The 11504-nt window shown below is 33.7% G+C and overlaps 3 protein-coding genes across 4 annotated transcripts; 2 read left to right on the top strand and 1 right to left on the bottom strand.

Annotated features, from left to right (window-relative positions):
- Positions 1-251: 251 nt before the first annotated feature.
- On the top strand, positions 252-7084 carry LOC140885381 (uncharacterized). Its single transcript, XM_073292342.1, has 3 exons — positions 252-416; positions 793-2685; positions 6214-7084. The coding sequence occupies exon 2, from the start codon at positions 804-806 to the stop codon at positions 2502-2504; it is 1701 nt and encodes a 566-aa protein (XP_073148443.1). The 5' UTR covers positions 252-416; positions 793-803; the 3' UTR covers positions 2505-2685; positions 6214-7084.
- A 1474-nt stretch (positions 7085-8558) lies between these two features.
- Positions 8559-9658, bottom strand: LOC140875391 (non-specific lipid transfer protein GPI-anchored 20). Of its 2 annotated transcripts, none has more exons than XM_073279060.1 (4): positions 9324-9658; positions 9179-9223; positions 9026-9088; positions 8559-8946 (listed from the first exon to the last, which is right to left on the bottom strand). In XM_073279060.1, the coding sequence occupies exons 1-4, from the start codon at positions 9655-9657 to the stop codon at positions 8726-8728; spliced, it is 663 nt and encodes a 220-aa protein (XP_073135161.1). In that variant the 5' UTR covers position 9658; the 3' UTR covers positions 8559-8725. The 2 variants fall into 2 exon arrangements, with proteins under 2 accessions (XP_073135161.1, XP_073135166.1); XM_073279065.1 differs by having other exon boundaries at positions 9026-9091; positions 9188-9223.
- Positions 9659-10505: 847 nt separating this feature from the next.
- On the top strand, positions 10506-11470 carry LOC140875406 (non-specific lipid transfer protein GPI-anchored 5-like). Its single transcript, XM_073279079.1, has 3 exons — positions 10506-10827; positions 11060-11116; positions 11279-11470. The coding sequence occupies exons 1-3, from the start codon at positions 10506-10508 to the stop codon at positions 11413-11415; spliced, it is 516 nt and encodes a 171-aa protein (XP_073135180.1). The 3' UTR covers positions 11416-11470.
- Positions 11471-11504: the final 34 nt, after the last annotated feature.

Raw genomic sequence — 11504 nt, 5'->3', positions numbered from 1 at the left:
CCCAAATCGATACTATCAATGTACTAATCTAGTCTCTCATATGATTAAATTCATTAAAAATTAAATTTTATTGAGAGAAAAATATAATATTGTTATTGAAATTTTTTATAATTTTATTCTAATAAATAGATTTATGATTAGTAAAAATAAAAAATTTATAAATCAAATATATTATTTTTTTTATCGTTAACTCACAAGTATATTAACGAACTTGTCCACGGACTGAGGAAACAAATATTGTATGGCTTCAACCTGATTCGTTTCAAACAGCTCACCTTCACGTCCATAATAAATCAATAATTTATTTTAAAAAAGTGTGAAACTTCACAGCCGCCGAGGGTAAGCAGTTTGCGGCGGCCCCCTTTTGACTGTAAACGAAGGATTCTTCCCAAAATCAAAAGACTGCTTATTTTGAGGTAAATTTTAGATGAGTTTTGTGCTAACTAATATTATTTCGATTTGAATGAATATGCATACGACTCCAAGCCTTGACAGTGATTCTGTGAAAGTCCATTAATTTCAACCTTTTTCACTCTTCAATTTCAGCCTTGCCCATTTGTTCCTTCCTTTTCTTTTAAAAAAATGGAAAATATTATACTTTCTTGAATTCTTCAGTTTCCTTCTTTTCAATCAAGGTTCATTGTCCTTCGGAAGTATTGTGATTTCAAACTTCTTCGTCTTTTCCTCGCCGGGATTGTTAAAGCTGTTGTTTTTCTTACTTTTTTAGAGGCATAAGATCCATTTTCACGATTTTTTTAAAAAATCATTTTTTTCGTGTTTATTTGATATCAGGATTGCTGATAATGCAATCGAAGTTGAAGCATTTCTATTCTTTTTGGCAACTCGGGACTCGGATGCATTTCAAAAGTTGTGGAAGATGTTATACTAATGTTGATACAGGTATTACCTTTGTGCTAGAGCCGCTTACGGCCAAAGGTGTGTCTGGCACTAATGAAACACCTGAGCTTCCTGATTGGATAACAGTTCCTGGTAATGTCACAACTACTAGAAATCAAGAAGATGATGACTTTGTGCCGCCTTCAATATCACATTGGATAGAGAATCACAAGATTGACAAGCAGGAAGTTGATGTGAAAAGCATCGAAAATGGTTTTTCCGAAAGTGATGTTGAACAAATAAGTAAGCTTCTAAAGAATCAGTTTAAATCCCCTGATATGGTTGTGAAAGCGTTAAATGATTGTGATGTTGATTTATCCCAGTGCTTGGTCGAGCACATATTGAAGAGATTTAGCTATGAGTGGATACCAGCTTTTGGATTTTTTAAGTGGTCTGCCTTACGAAATGGAATTGCTCATTCGCCTGAACTGTATAACTTGATGGTCGACAATTTGGGAAAAATGAAGAAATTTGATCTTATGTGGGAATTGGTGGAAGAAATGAAAAGTTTGGGAGCATACGTCACATTGGATACCATGTCTAAAGTCATGAGACGTCTGGCTAAAGCTGGTAAGTATGAGGATGCTGTAGAAGCATTCAGGAAAATGGAATTATTCGGAGTCAAACGAGATTTAATGTCCATGAATTTATTGATGGATGCACTGGTGAAAGAAGGAAGTGTTGAGCATGCGGAGGGCTTGTTTCTGGATTTTAAGGAACTCATTCCACCGAATTTACAGACTTACAACGTGTTAATTCATGGTTGGTGCAAATCTGGACAGATAGCCAAAGCTAAAAATACCATGAATGAGATGAAAGCCTATGGATTTGCTCCTGATTTGATTACGTACACGCACTTCATTGCAACCTACTGTATTGAAAAAGATTTTCGTAATGTTGATGCTACTTTGGAACAAATGCGGAAAGATGGGTTGTCTCCTAGTATTGTGACTTACACGATTATAATAAAAGCTTTGGCTAAGGCAAAGGAAACAAATAAATCTTTCGAGATTTATGAAAAGATGAAACGGAACAATTGTTCCCCCGATGCTGCTTTTTATGGCGTCTTTATGAATGCTCTAAGCGCCACTGGGAGGTTAAAAGATTCTGAAGCTGTGTTTGAGGATATGTCAAAACAGGGAGTTGTTCCAGATGTGTATTCATACAACATAGTAATTACTGTTGCCGCAAAACACTTGCAAGAAGAGAAGGCTCTGAAGTTACTTCAGAAAATGGAAGAAAGTCATATTAAGCCTGATCTTAATACTTATGTTCCATTGCTAAAAATGTGCTGCAAACTGAAAAGAATGAAGGTGCTTGCATTTTTGTTGAGCCACATGTTTAGGAATGATGTCAGCATTGATCTTGGAGCTTATACTCTTTTGGTCAGTCAGCTATGTCGAAACGGGAAACTCGATCATGCTTGTTCCTTTTTTGAGGAATTAGTGATTAAGGGATTTGTCCCAATGGACTGTACACATAAGAAGTTGGTTGAAAAACTTGAGGAGGAGGGTATGCATAGAGAGAAACATCGGATTGAAAAATTGATGTCAAGCGCGAGGCAGCAAGGCCAGTCCTCCCTGACATTAAATAAATTAAGGTACTGAATCTATTGTCTGGTTATCAAATGCTTTCCAGTGAGTAGCATTAACAATAATGATGCAATACATGCCAAATGGATGAATCGAAGAGACGGATCGTGAAATAGGAGACTCTCCTCTCAAGAGCAGCGTATTTGGTTGAGAAAAAGAGAATTAAATATAATCTGATTTGATGAAGCAAGAAATGGTATGTGGGTTTTTTCTAACATTATCAACCTTTCTTTCTCACATGGGTAAATTATTGCCCACCATTTTGTGATGAAGCTTGGTTTTGGTGATTCTGGCATGGCATGATTCTTGGGTATACTTCATCTTGGCTGCTCTGTTTTTAGGTTTTGATATTGTGCAAATCCCAATTTTTACTTCTAAAATTTTCACGATAATGATATCTATTGATCATGACACTCACAAAAACATGGCTAGAGAGAAAGAACAAGTGATGAGTAATGATTTAAGTTGCAGCATAAAATACTTATGCTATATACACAAAACAAATCTTAAAAATTGAGAAAGTTATAAAACCAATTAAAGTTTCTAATATAATATATAATTATATATGAAATTTAGGGTATGCTAGGTTATATTCCAGTATTTTTGTAAAATATTTGGTGAGTATGAATTCAAACATTGAATTGGAGAATGTGATATAAATCTGGTTTCGTATCTGAACTGATAATTTTTGTTGGACATGCCGTGTATATGTAATAATCTGTTCGGTTATTGATAATGTTAGAAAATTTTTGGGTGATAAAAATTTAAATTAAAAATAATAATTAAGAGAATGTGGAAATGAGATGCGAACGTATATAGGGGGAAGATACTGACCGTAAAATGAAATTTTAAAATTTTTGAGTTATTGAAAATATTTCTAAATAGCCTTGTTCTTTGAGGAGGTGTGACTTTCCAGTGTGCTTCCAGATAGTCATGTGTTTGATTTTGTGATTTTCTATAAAAAGTAATCATGGTAGCATTAATATTTGAAGAACCACATTTTCCCCTAGGCATCTCTTGGTTACATTAGAGAACTTGTAGCTCTCCATAATCAGGTTCCGTAACCTTATCTCAAGTTTGTATGTCATTTTGTATTTCACGGTGTGTATTTTAGGTGTGTTAAATTTGTGACAAATACTATCATGGAGTGATAACAGTATTGAAGAGTGCCAAATGGTTTCTGAGATAAAAAGATTCTTGATTAGGAGAAACAAGTGAGGAAGGGAGATGGGGTCGGTGTTTGCTTTTGCCCTCTTCCTTCTATTTCCTTTATGAACAAATTTTTTCCTGTGTTCCAAAAAATAGGGAAAATTAGAATTTTGGTCCTGTATGTTGGCTTCTTTTTTATTTTGGTTCTGTATGTTGGCTTGTTTTGGAAAAGATCCTGTAACTCGATTTTTTTTTTGGATTTAGTCCTATATGTTGGCTTATTTTGGTTTTGGTCCTGTAAGTTGGTTTGTTTTTTGGTTTTCGTCTCGTATGTTATCATGTTTTGGAATTTAGAAGTTGATCTCTAATTATTTTTGTAATAAATATTTTTTATTCTTTCATGTTTTATGTGCTTATTGTTTTGAGATAATTACAACTAACTAATAAAAAAATATTTTTTTACGCTTAAACTTTTTTTAATCTAAATAATTTAATAAAATCTAAAATACGTTAATTTAATGTATTAAATGTAACATACTTTTGTTCTTATAAAAAGTAACAAACAAACATTCATTTATATCGTTTTCAACTGTAACTTCGATTTTTTTATTTATTTGGCACTAAGTGTTCGCCCACTTAGCACCTATTAATGATCATATAAATAAGTTCCAACCTAAATTAACAAAATTAGCTAAAAAACTAAAAATATATTTAAAACATACTTTCGTTCTTTTAAAAAGTAACACTCTAATATATTTTTTTATCGGTCTCAACTATGGTTGACTTTTTTTGTTCCGCTTTTCTCGAAAGCAGAGCTTTTTAGGTATGTTTCACTTTTATCACGTTTAATCGCCGCTTAAACGTGTTTTTTAGAACACTGCAAATAAGCAAAATTTTGCTGCTCCCTCCAGTTTCGGCGACGGAGGAAAAATACAAAAAAAAAACCAAGTTATTGTACCTTTTAGAACATAATTATTATTTTAAAAAATAATTAGAAGGTCAACATCTAAATTTTAAACCTAATTTATTTAATTATAAAATCATAAAAAAATATTTATTATAAAAGCTTAAGTGGTGAAGTTAGAAAGTCAACATCTAAATTCTAAATTTAATTTATTATTTTAAAATAAAAAACATAGGTGTTTATTCTAACTTAACCGAGCTTAATTTGGTCAAAACCGTATCTTTTCCATGACCAAAATAAAAAAAAACAAGTCAACTAATAGGACCAAATCCAAAAAAAATCCAAATTCCTGTACTTTTTTTCAAAACATAATTTGTATAAGACCAAAATCAAAAAGTAAGTTAACTTATAGGACTAAAACCAAAACAATCAACATGTAGGACTAAATCCAAAATAAAAACAAAGTTACAGGATCTTTTCCAAAACAAGCCAATATACAGGATTAAAACCAAAATGAAGCCAACATACAGGACTAAAATGCTAATTTTTTCCATAAAATATATAGATGGAATTCGGCTCCTATATGTGATTTTAAACGAAAAAATTAGCTTTGACTCCTCTTTTTTTTTTTTCATATATCTAGCTCCACCACCTGAAGAAAATACATATGATCAAAACAATCATCACCATTTTACTTTTTTCTGTTTAAATGAAGAAATGAGAATCTGATGCCACACTGTCTGCAGACGTGCCCTTTTTGCCTTTTATTTGAAAACTAAAGAAAAAGCTGCCTAGTTCAAACAAAATTACAAAAATAAGGATGGATTTCAGATTTGCTTGTGAAATTGGGAGGACATCTGACAACAGAAATGCTTATTTTCTTTGAGAGATGCCTTTTGTGTTCATCTTTTTTTTATTTTACTTAATAATGTGGTGATATTTATCAAGTGGATACTGGATGCAGCTGTCTATTATTCTACTTTTTTTGAAAAACATTATCATGAAACTGTTTTAGCAGTGAAAATTAAGGTTTTACTGCATAAATAAATGGTATATTCATAGTTATTGATAATTCACAGCGCATGCGCCTAGACTCAAAGGACCTTGACACTCATGTTTAGGACTTCGCCCCTTGGTTGCAGCATTTAAGTGAAGCGCTCACCTTGGTAGTACAACAAACGGATCGGCTTAGTGAAACTTATTTTATTAATCTAGTAGTTTTGAATTATATATTAGATTATATTTATGAATTTTCCTTGAAAGTTACGATTCTAAAAGATTATGACATTATGTCTTACAGTCTTGTGAGACTTGATTGGATAAAATACACTCCTTACCTTGAAGCCTTGCACATGAGTTCTACTGCGCCCAAACACTTTTGTGCCTTTTTTGCCTTTAGTAACCATGGATAACTTTTCTTGCCATTACTTGCTTTCAAAGAGTAAATGCATGTTTGGAGTTAAATTTCAAGATAATGATATATCAAATTAACATCATTCCCAAAAACTTGTTAGGCTTGTGTAGACAATAGATTAGCAATCAACACATGGTACTGTGTGTTGTATGGTTTAAAAAAATCATGATTGCAGTCACTGTTACCTATTAATTTAGTGCAAAAACAATTTTGTTCAATACCAAAAGGTCAATATCTATTGATTAATGAATCTTCAGGACAACTTCAAGCTAGGTGCGCAGCAGAATTCTGGGATCCACTATGTGAGATAAAGGTCCTACTCATGCTATACATGCACAAACTGCTGCTACAAAAAAGATTCTTGAAGGCCAAGACATTATCGTGGTAGCAATGTGAGATGATGAATGATCAGTGTACTCTGGGATTCCCAGCTTGGGAAAAGGACTGCTGTTTGCGACCGGCTCAGTCTCCACTATGGAAGAATCGTTGTGTTTGGAATTGATTAGAGGGAATTCATTTACTTTAGGAGGCAAAGGCACAAATTCATCCTTTGGTAAATCTGGTGGCTGCATCGCTGGACTTGGTGGTGGCTGCAGCGCTGGACTTGGTGGAGGCTGGTTTAGCGACACTGGTACTGCAGCAGCAGCTGGAGGGGCTTGCACAGGGGTTGGCTCTAAAACTGAAACGATGTGATCAAAGTTAGATTTCAAGAAGGGTAAACTTAGTTGAAGGGCCATCTCGAGCAAAATAATAGGGGACTAAATTATAAAAGTCCTTTGTTTTAAAGATAACTCAGGCATTAAAAAATGCACATTTAGTTTTGCACAAAACAAAACTAGCCAGCCACAAATAAAATGCAAATATTTTCCTGAAATTGATTCACAAGAAAATTGATCCACACTTTTCACTAGAGCTCACTAAAGCATCCGATCCGATGAGACTTGATCTATAACCGGAGGGCTATTTCACAGGCCAGGAACAAAAAAAGATTGAAAATTTTGATCATACCGTTGCAATGAGTCAGAGGAGGAATCGACAGGTAACAACCGGAAAATGAGAGCGATAGCGTAGTGCTCAGAGAAGGATAGCCAGAAGAAGGGCTTAACAAAGAACACAAGCAGTGATAACCAGCTTGTACTGCTAGATTAAGCATGGTGCAGCAAGAATCAAGAGTGAGTGATGGATTTGTACTGTAAGGATTCAAGCAATGTTGCAAGTCTAATCCCACAAAAGAACATCCTTGAATTTGGGAATTTATCTTTAAAAATGATAATAAAAGTGTTAAAATGCATAGCAACCTAAAGAAATACGATCCCATTCTCATCTTGTGACTAAGGGATTTGGCAATTAGCATGGAAGAGTTTATAAAAGCATATAATGTTGTAGTAAATAAAAGTTGCATTTGTTTTTTGTGAATTTGGTTTTGGGGTGATTTGTCATGTTTCTAACCTACTCAACTTCATCAAAATCTCGTTAAGGATAGTGTGATATCCACATGACCACGATCAAAAGTCAAATTCATTCTATATGGGATTCTTGTATTTTTTTCTCCATCCAACGTCTTACTCAAGTTTTACAAAATAGCTAGACTCATAAATCATTATGTTATTCATACATATTGATTTATTATCTATATATTATATATGATTCATCATGTCATCTCACAAATCAAACGATACCTTAAATATATATTGTTGTTTTGCTGTATTATAATAGATTAGTACTAGAGTAAACTACATGTATATTATGCTAAAAAATAATCGTAGCACTCTGAATCTAAACATGTATTATAAAATATCAAAAAATTTAAAAAATAACAAAAAATTATCCATTTAAGTAATTATTAACAAATATCTAAATTTTTTAATGAAAAAAGTAGTGAAAAACTAAAAATACGAGTATATATAAATATTATGCCTAGGGATGATTTCTATGTATATCTGTCTTATTATGATTCTATCACTAGTAAGTTGATCGTTAGTTTTAAAGATCCTTTTTTATTAATAAAGATCGTAACTTTTTTTAAAGTATAAATTTATGTTTTTCACTCTCATATGCAAAATCTCGTCATCAAATATATTATAAACTATTGTCTTTTTGAATGTGATGCGTACATACATATATAAAAAATTATGTTAATATTTTATAAACTAGTATCTCTTTGAACGTGATATGTGCATACATATTTTTTTAAAAAAAATTATTTTAAATATTTCTTTTATCCGAGAGATTATATTAAAATTTAGGCATTTTTATTAATTTTTTATGTTATGATTTATATAATTATTTAAAATAAAAATTCAAAATATAGATAAAGATATAGAAATATTTTGTTAGGATATGAAGATAAGATGCAAATTCACTGGCGTTTAATAACATTTTACGAAAAAAAAAGAAAATTTTGTAATTTGATAAAGAATGTATTTTTGTAATATCAAAGTATAAACGATGATACAAAAATTAGTTGTTCTAAGAGTCTCACACTTAATAATTTCTTCATAATTTTTTGTTAAATATATATAAACTAATTCACTGCATTTTAAGTCGCATTCTCCCGCAAACAGCAACATAAAACCATAAACGAGATCAGTCAAAATAAAGCCCAAAATAAATATTAAATATATAATAAAACAACACAATTCTAATGATTTAACAACACACAAGAATTACAAATCCAATCACTCAATTACATATATAAACACACCCTCAAGAATAATTTAATTTCTTCAAAACAATGGCAAGTAATATAATACCATGCATAATAGTAGGCTAGTAGTATTTAAATGCAACAGCTCCTAGCACAGCCACAAGAAGCAGAGGAGAAGAAGCACTAAACGAGTGGCCAGCAGCTGATGGTGTCACTCCTGCCCTGCTGCCCGTGTTGTCCGCCGGAGCTCCTCCTGTAGTAGTTGGAGGAGATGGTGAAGTCGGGGTGGTTGGTTCGGCTTCTGGGGCCAATCTTGGTGATAGTGGCTCAGCACCAGATGGATCTGCCAATGTATACATGTATATATTTTATTGAGCCTTTTTTCTATTGCTCTCTGTACTGCTAGAGATGATTATTCATACCTTTGATACTTGGAGAAGGAGCAGCATTTGGCGGAAGTGTAATTTGACTACTAGCCAGAGGGCCTGCCAATGATATAATTTATTATATGACATCAAATAAAGTATATGATAAGCTATATTAAATAATGAAATAGTAAATTCAAATCAACATACCTGGAGCTGGAGCTGGAGCTGGAGCTGGAACTGGAGCACCAACGGCTGCAATTTTTAGTACACGTTAGTTATATATTTCAAACTTTAATAATTGACTAACCATTTATTGGTTAAGTTTATTAAAAAAAAAAAAAAAAAGCCCTACCTTTGCATTGAAGAGGCACACCAGGCATGTTACAAGCACGCGGGAGAGAAATCGCGAGAGTTTGATTAACTGGGACTTGGAAAGGAACGTTCCCGGTCGCGATCTGGCAAAGACAGTCTTTCCCATTGTTCATGAGGGAGCCTAGCGAAGTGCAGCAAGCAGGAGGCGGGGTAGTCGAGTTGACAGTGCCGTTGGTCACGAAGTTTACGCAAGGCATGAAAGATGTGATCATTGAAGATGTGCATGGAGTACTAGGTGTGATTTGCCCTGATGAGGTTGAGAGCAATGCAATTGTTGCTATTGCTAGGAATGTGATCAAGAAATGGAGGGCCATTGGGGATTATAATCAATGTTTTGTTTGTGTTGTGTTTAAAGCTGTTTGGGATTTAGGGATTTGATGATTGTGAGAATGAAATTTGATGATTGGGTTTTATAGATTGAGGATTTGGGGTAAAAGGGTGCTAGGGATAAGAGGTTGGTTTGTTAGAAGTTGTTTTTGTGGCTCAACTAATTTTAACTAACCTTTGGAATGAACATTCATAAAGGTACCACTAATTGGCTTATGCCTATTGCTTCTTGAATATGTCTTGAATTCTTGATTTTTATTTTTATTTTTAAAAAAAAAAATCTAATATACTTCTTTTCTTTTCATGTGGTGTAAGAAACTTTAAAGCAAGTTCGATGAGTCGATTCCATTGCAAGTCTTGTTTTTACTGCTATATCAGTAGCTACTCCATATATTGCTTGATGTTTAATAGATAATGACTTTGTTTTTGTTTTTTGTTGAATTTTTTGATGACTCAATAGATAATTTGACAAGTCAATGATATGGTTTTATTAGCTCATATGTAAGCTTCAAAAACAACTTTCAATGATAGAAGTTAAGAACATATATAAGTTGGTCACCCATATATACTAACTATTCTATGTGTCCACACAGCATAATTTCTAGTTTACTATATACACCAAATTACTTCCGAAAAAATAAAACCTTTTGAATTCAAGAATATATTATCGATACGAAGAATTAGGCAACCCATAAAACCAAACTCTTAATTTGACTCGTAAACCCGAGACCCTAAACACCATTTATATAAACCCAAAATCCTCAGACCAAACAGCAGACTTCAAACTTATTGATTCCACCCCCATTTCCATCTAAAATTTCAATCACCAAATCAAATGGCACACCAGAAAGTTTCAACGGGCTTAGCCATGGTTCTTGTCGCCATGCTTTGGCCCTATGTCACATCGCAGTCAAATGATTGTACCAACGTGCTCATTAGCATGTCACCTTGCCTGAATTTCATCTCCGGCAACTCCTCCACCCCATCAGTTTCCTGCTGCTCAAAGCTCCGGAACGTCGTTGGGTCGCAGCCACAATGCTTGTGTCAAGTTCTTAATGGTGGAGGATCAAACATGGGACTGAATATTAATCAAACTCAGGCACTTGCCTTGCCTAAGGCTTGCAATGTTCAAACTCCCTCTGTCACCAAATGCAATGGTAAGGCTACGGATGAGAGAAGCATAGTAGGCTACCAAGCTTTTTGAGTTATTTGGAACATTATCGATTTATATTTGAGCTCGAATTTCATATTTTGTTTTGAGCCCAAATTCAGACAAGCAACGTCGATCCCTTTTCGGAAAGAAATTGTCTTAAACATTTTGCAAAAACATGTTGGATTTCTGAACATTTTGATGATTTTTTTAATCAGAATTCGTTTAAAAATTTGCAGATGCTTCTCCATCCAACTCTCCTTCCCCACCAAACTCTCCTAGCAAAACACCATCAGGTAAACAGTTTCTTTCTCCCACACGGCACTTAAAAATTCATTAATTCCTGCGGATTTGAGTTGCCGACAAGGCCCCTGCACTCGAACTTTGTATATGCCGACGAGGCTAAAACCTTTTCATGCTTCACTTCCCATGAAAGATATTTCTTCTATATAATCCAGGGGGCGGGGCCGGATCAAAAGTGGTGCCATCGCCCGGAGATGGTTCTTCAAATGCAGCTTCACCAAACCAGCTCGCTCTTAGTATGATATCGTTCTGCGTCTTCCTAGCATTTTATGTTTCAGCTTTCGTGTTGTAGAATAGATACTTCTAAGCAAATGGATGAGAGTGATTCATTCGATCGTTTGTTCTATTTATGATATGTTACACAGGGTCTGTCTGTATGAT

This window comes from Henckelia pumila, chromosome 1 (genome assembly GCF_033568475.1).
Source record: "Henckelia pumila isolate YLH828 chromosome 1, ASM3356847v2, whole genome shotgun sequence".
Taxonomy (NCBI): Eukaryota; Viridiplantae; Streptophyta; class Magnoliopsida; order Lamiales; family Gesneriaceae; genus Henckelia; species Henckelia pumila.
This window is presented reverse-complemented; position numbering and strand designations above follow the sequence as displayed.

Bases quoted from the DNA above. Each gene is read 5' to 3' on its own strand.
- LOC140875406 (XM_073279079.1), top strand. From the start codon at position 10,506: ATGGCACACCAGAAAGTTTCAACGGGCTTAGCCATGGTTCTTGTCGCC. The intron at 10,828-11,059 runs GTAAGGCTACGG...AAAAATTTGCAG, and splicing joins CTCTGTCACCAAATGCAATG to ATGCTTCTCCATCCAACTCT. The intron at 11,117-11,278 runs GTAAACAGTTTC...TATATAATCCAG, and splicing joins TCCTAGCAAAACACCATCAG to GGGGCGGGGCCGGATCAAAA.
- LOC140885381 (XM_073292342.1), top strand. From the start codon at position 804: ATGCAATCGAAGTTGAAGCATTTCTATTCTTTTTGGCAACTCGGGACT.
- LOC140875391 (XM_073279060.1), bottom strand. From the start codon at position 9,657: ATGGCCCTCCATTTCTTGATCACATTCCTAGCAATAGCAACAATTGCA. The intron at 9,224-9,323 runs GTAGGGCTTTTT...TAAAAATTGCAG, and splicing joins TGTGCCTCTTCAATGCAAAG to CCGTTGGTGCTCCAGTTCCA. The intron at 8,947-9,025 runs GTATGAATAATC...ATACATTGGCAG, and splicing joins TCCTTCTCCAAGTATCAAAG to ATCCATCTGGTGCTGAGCCA.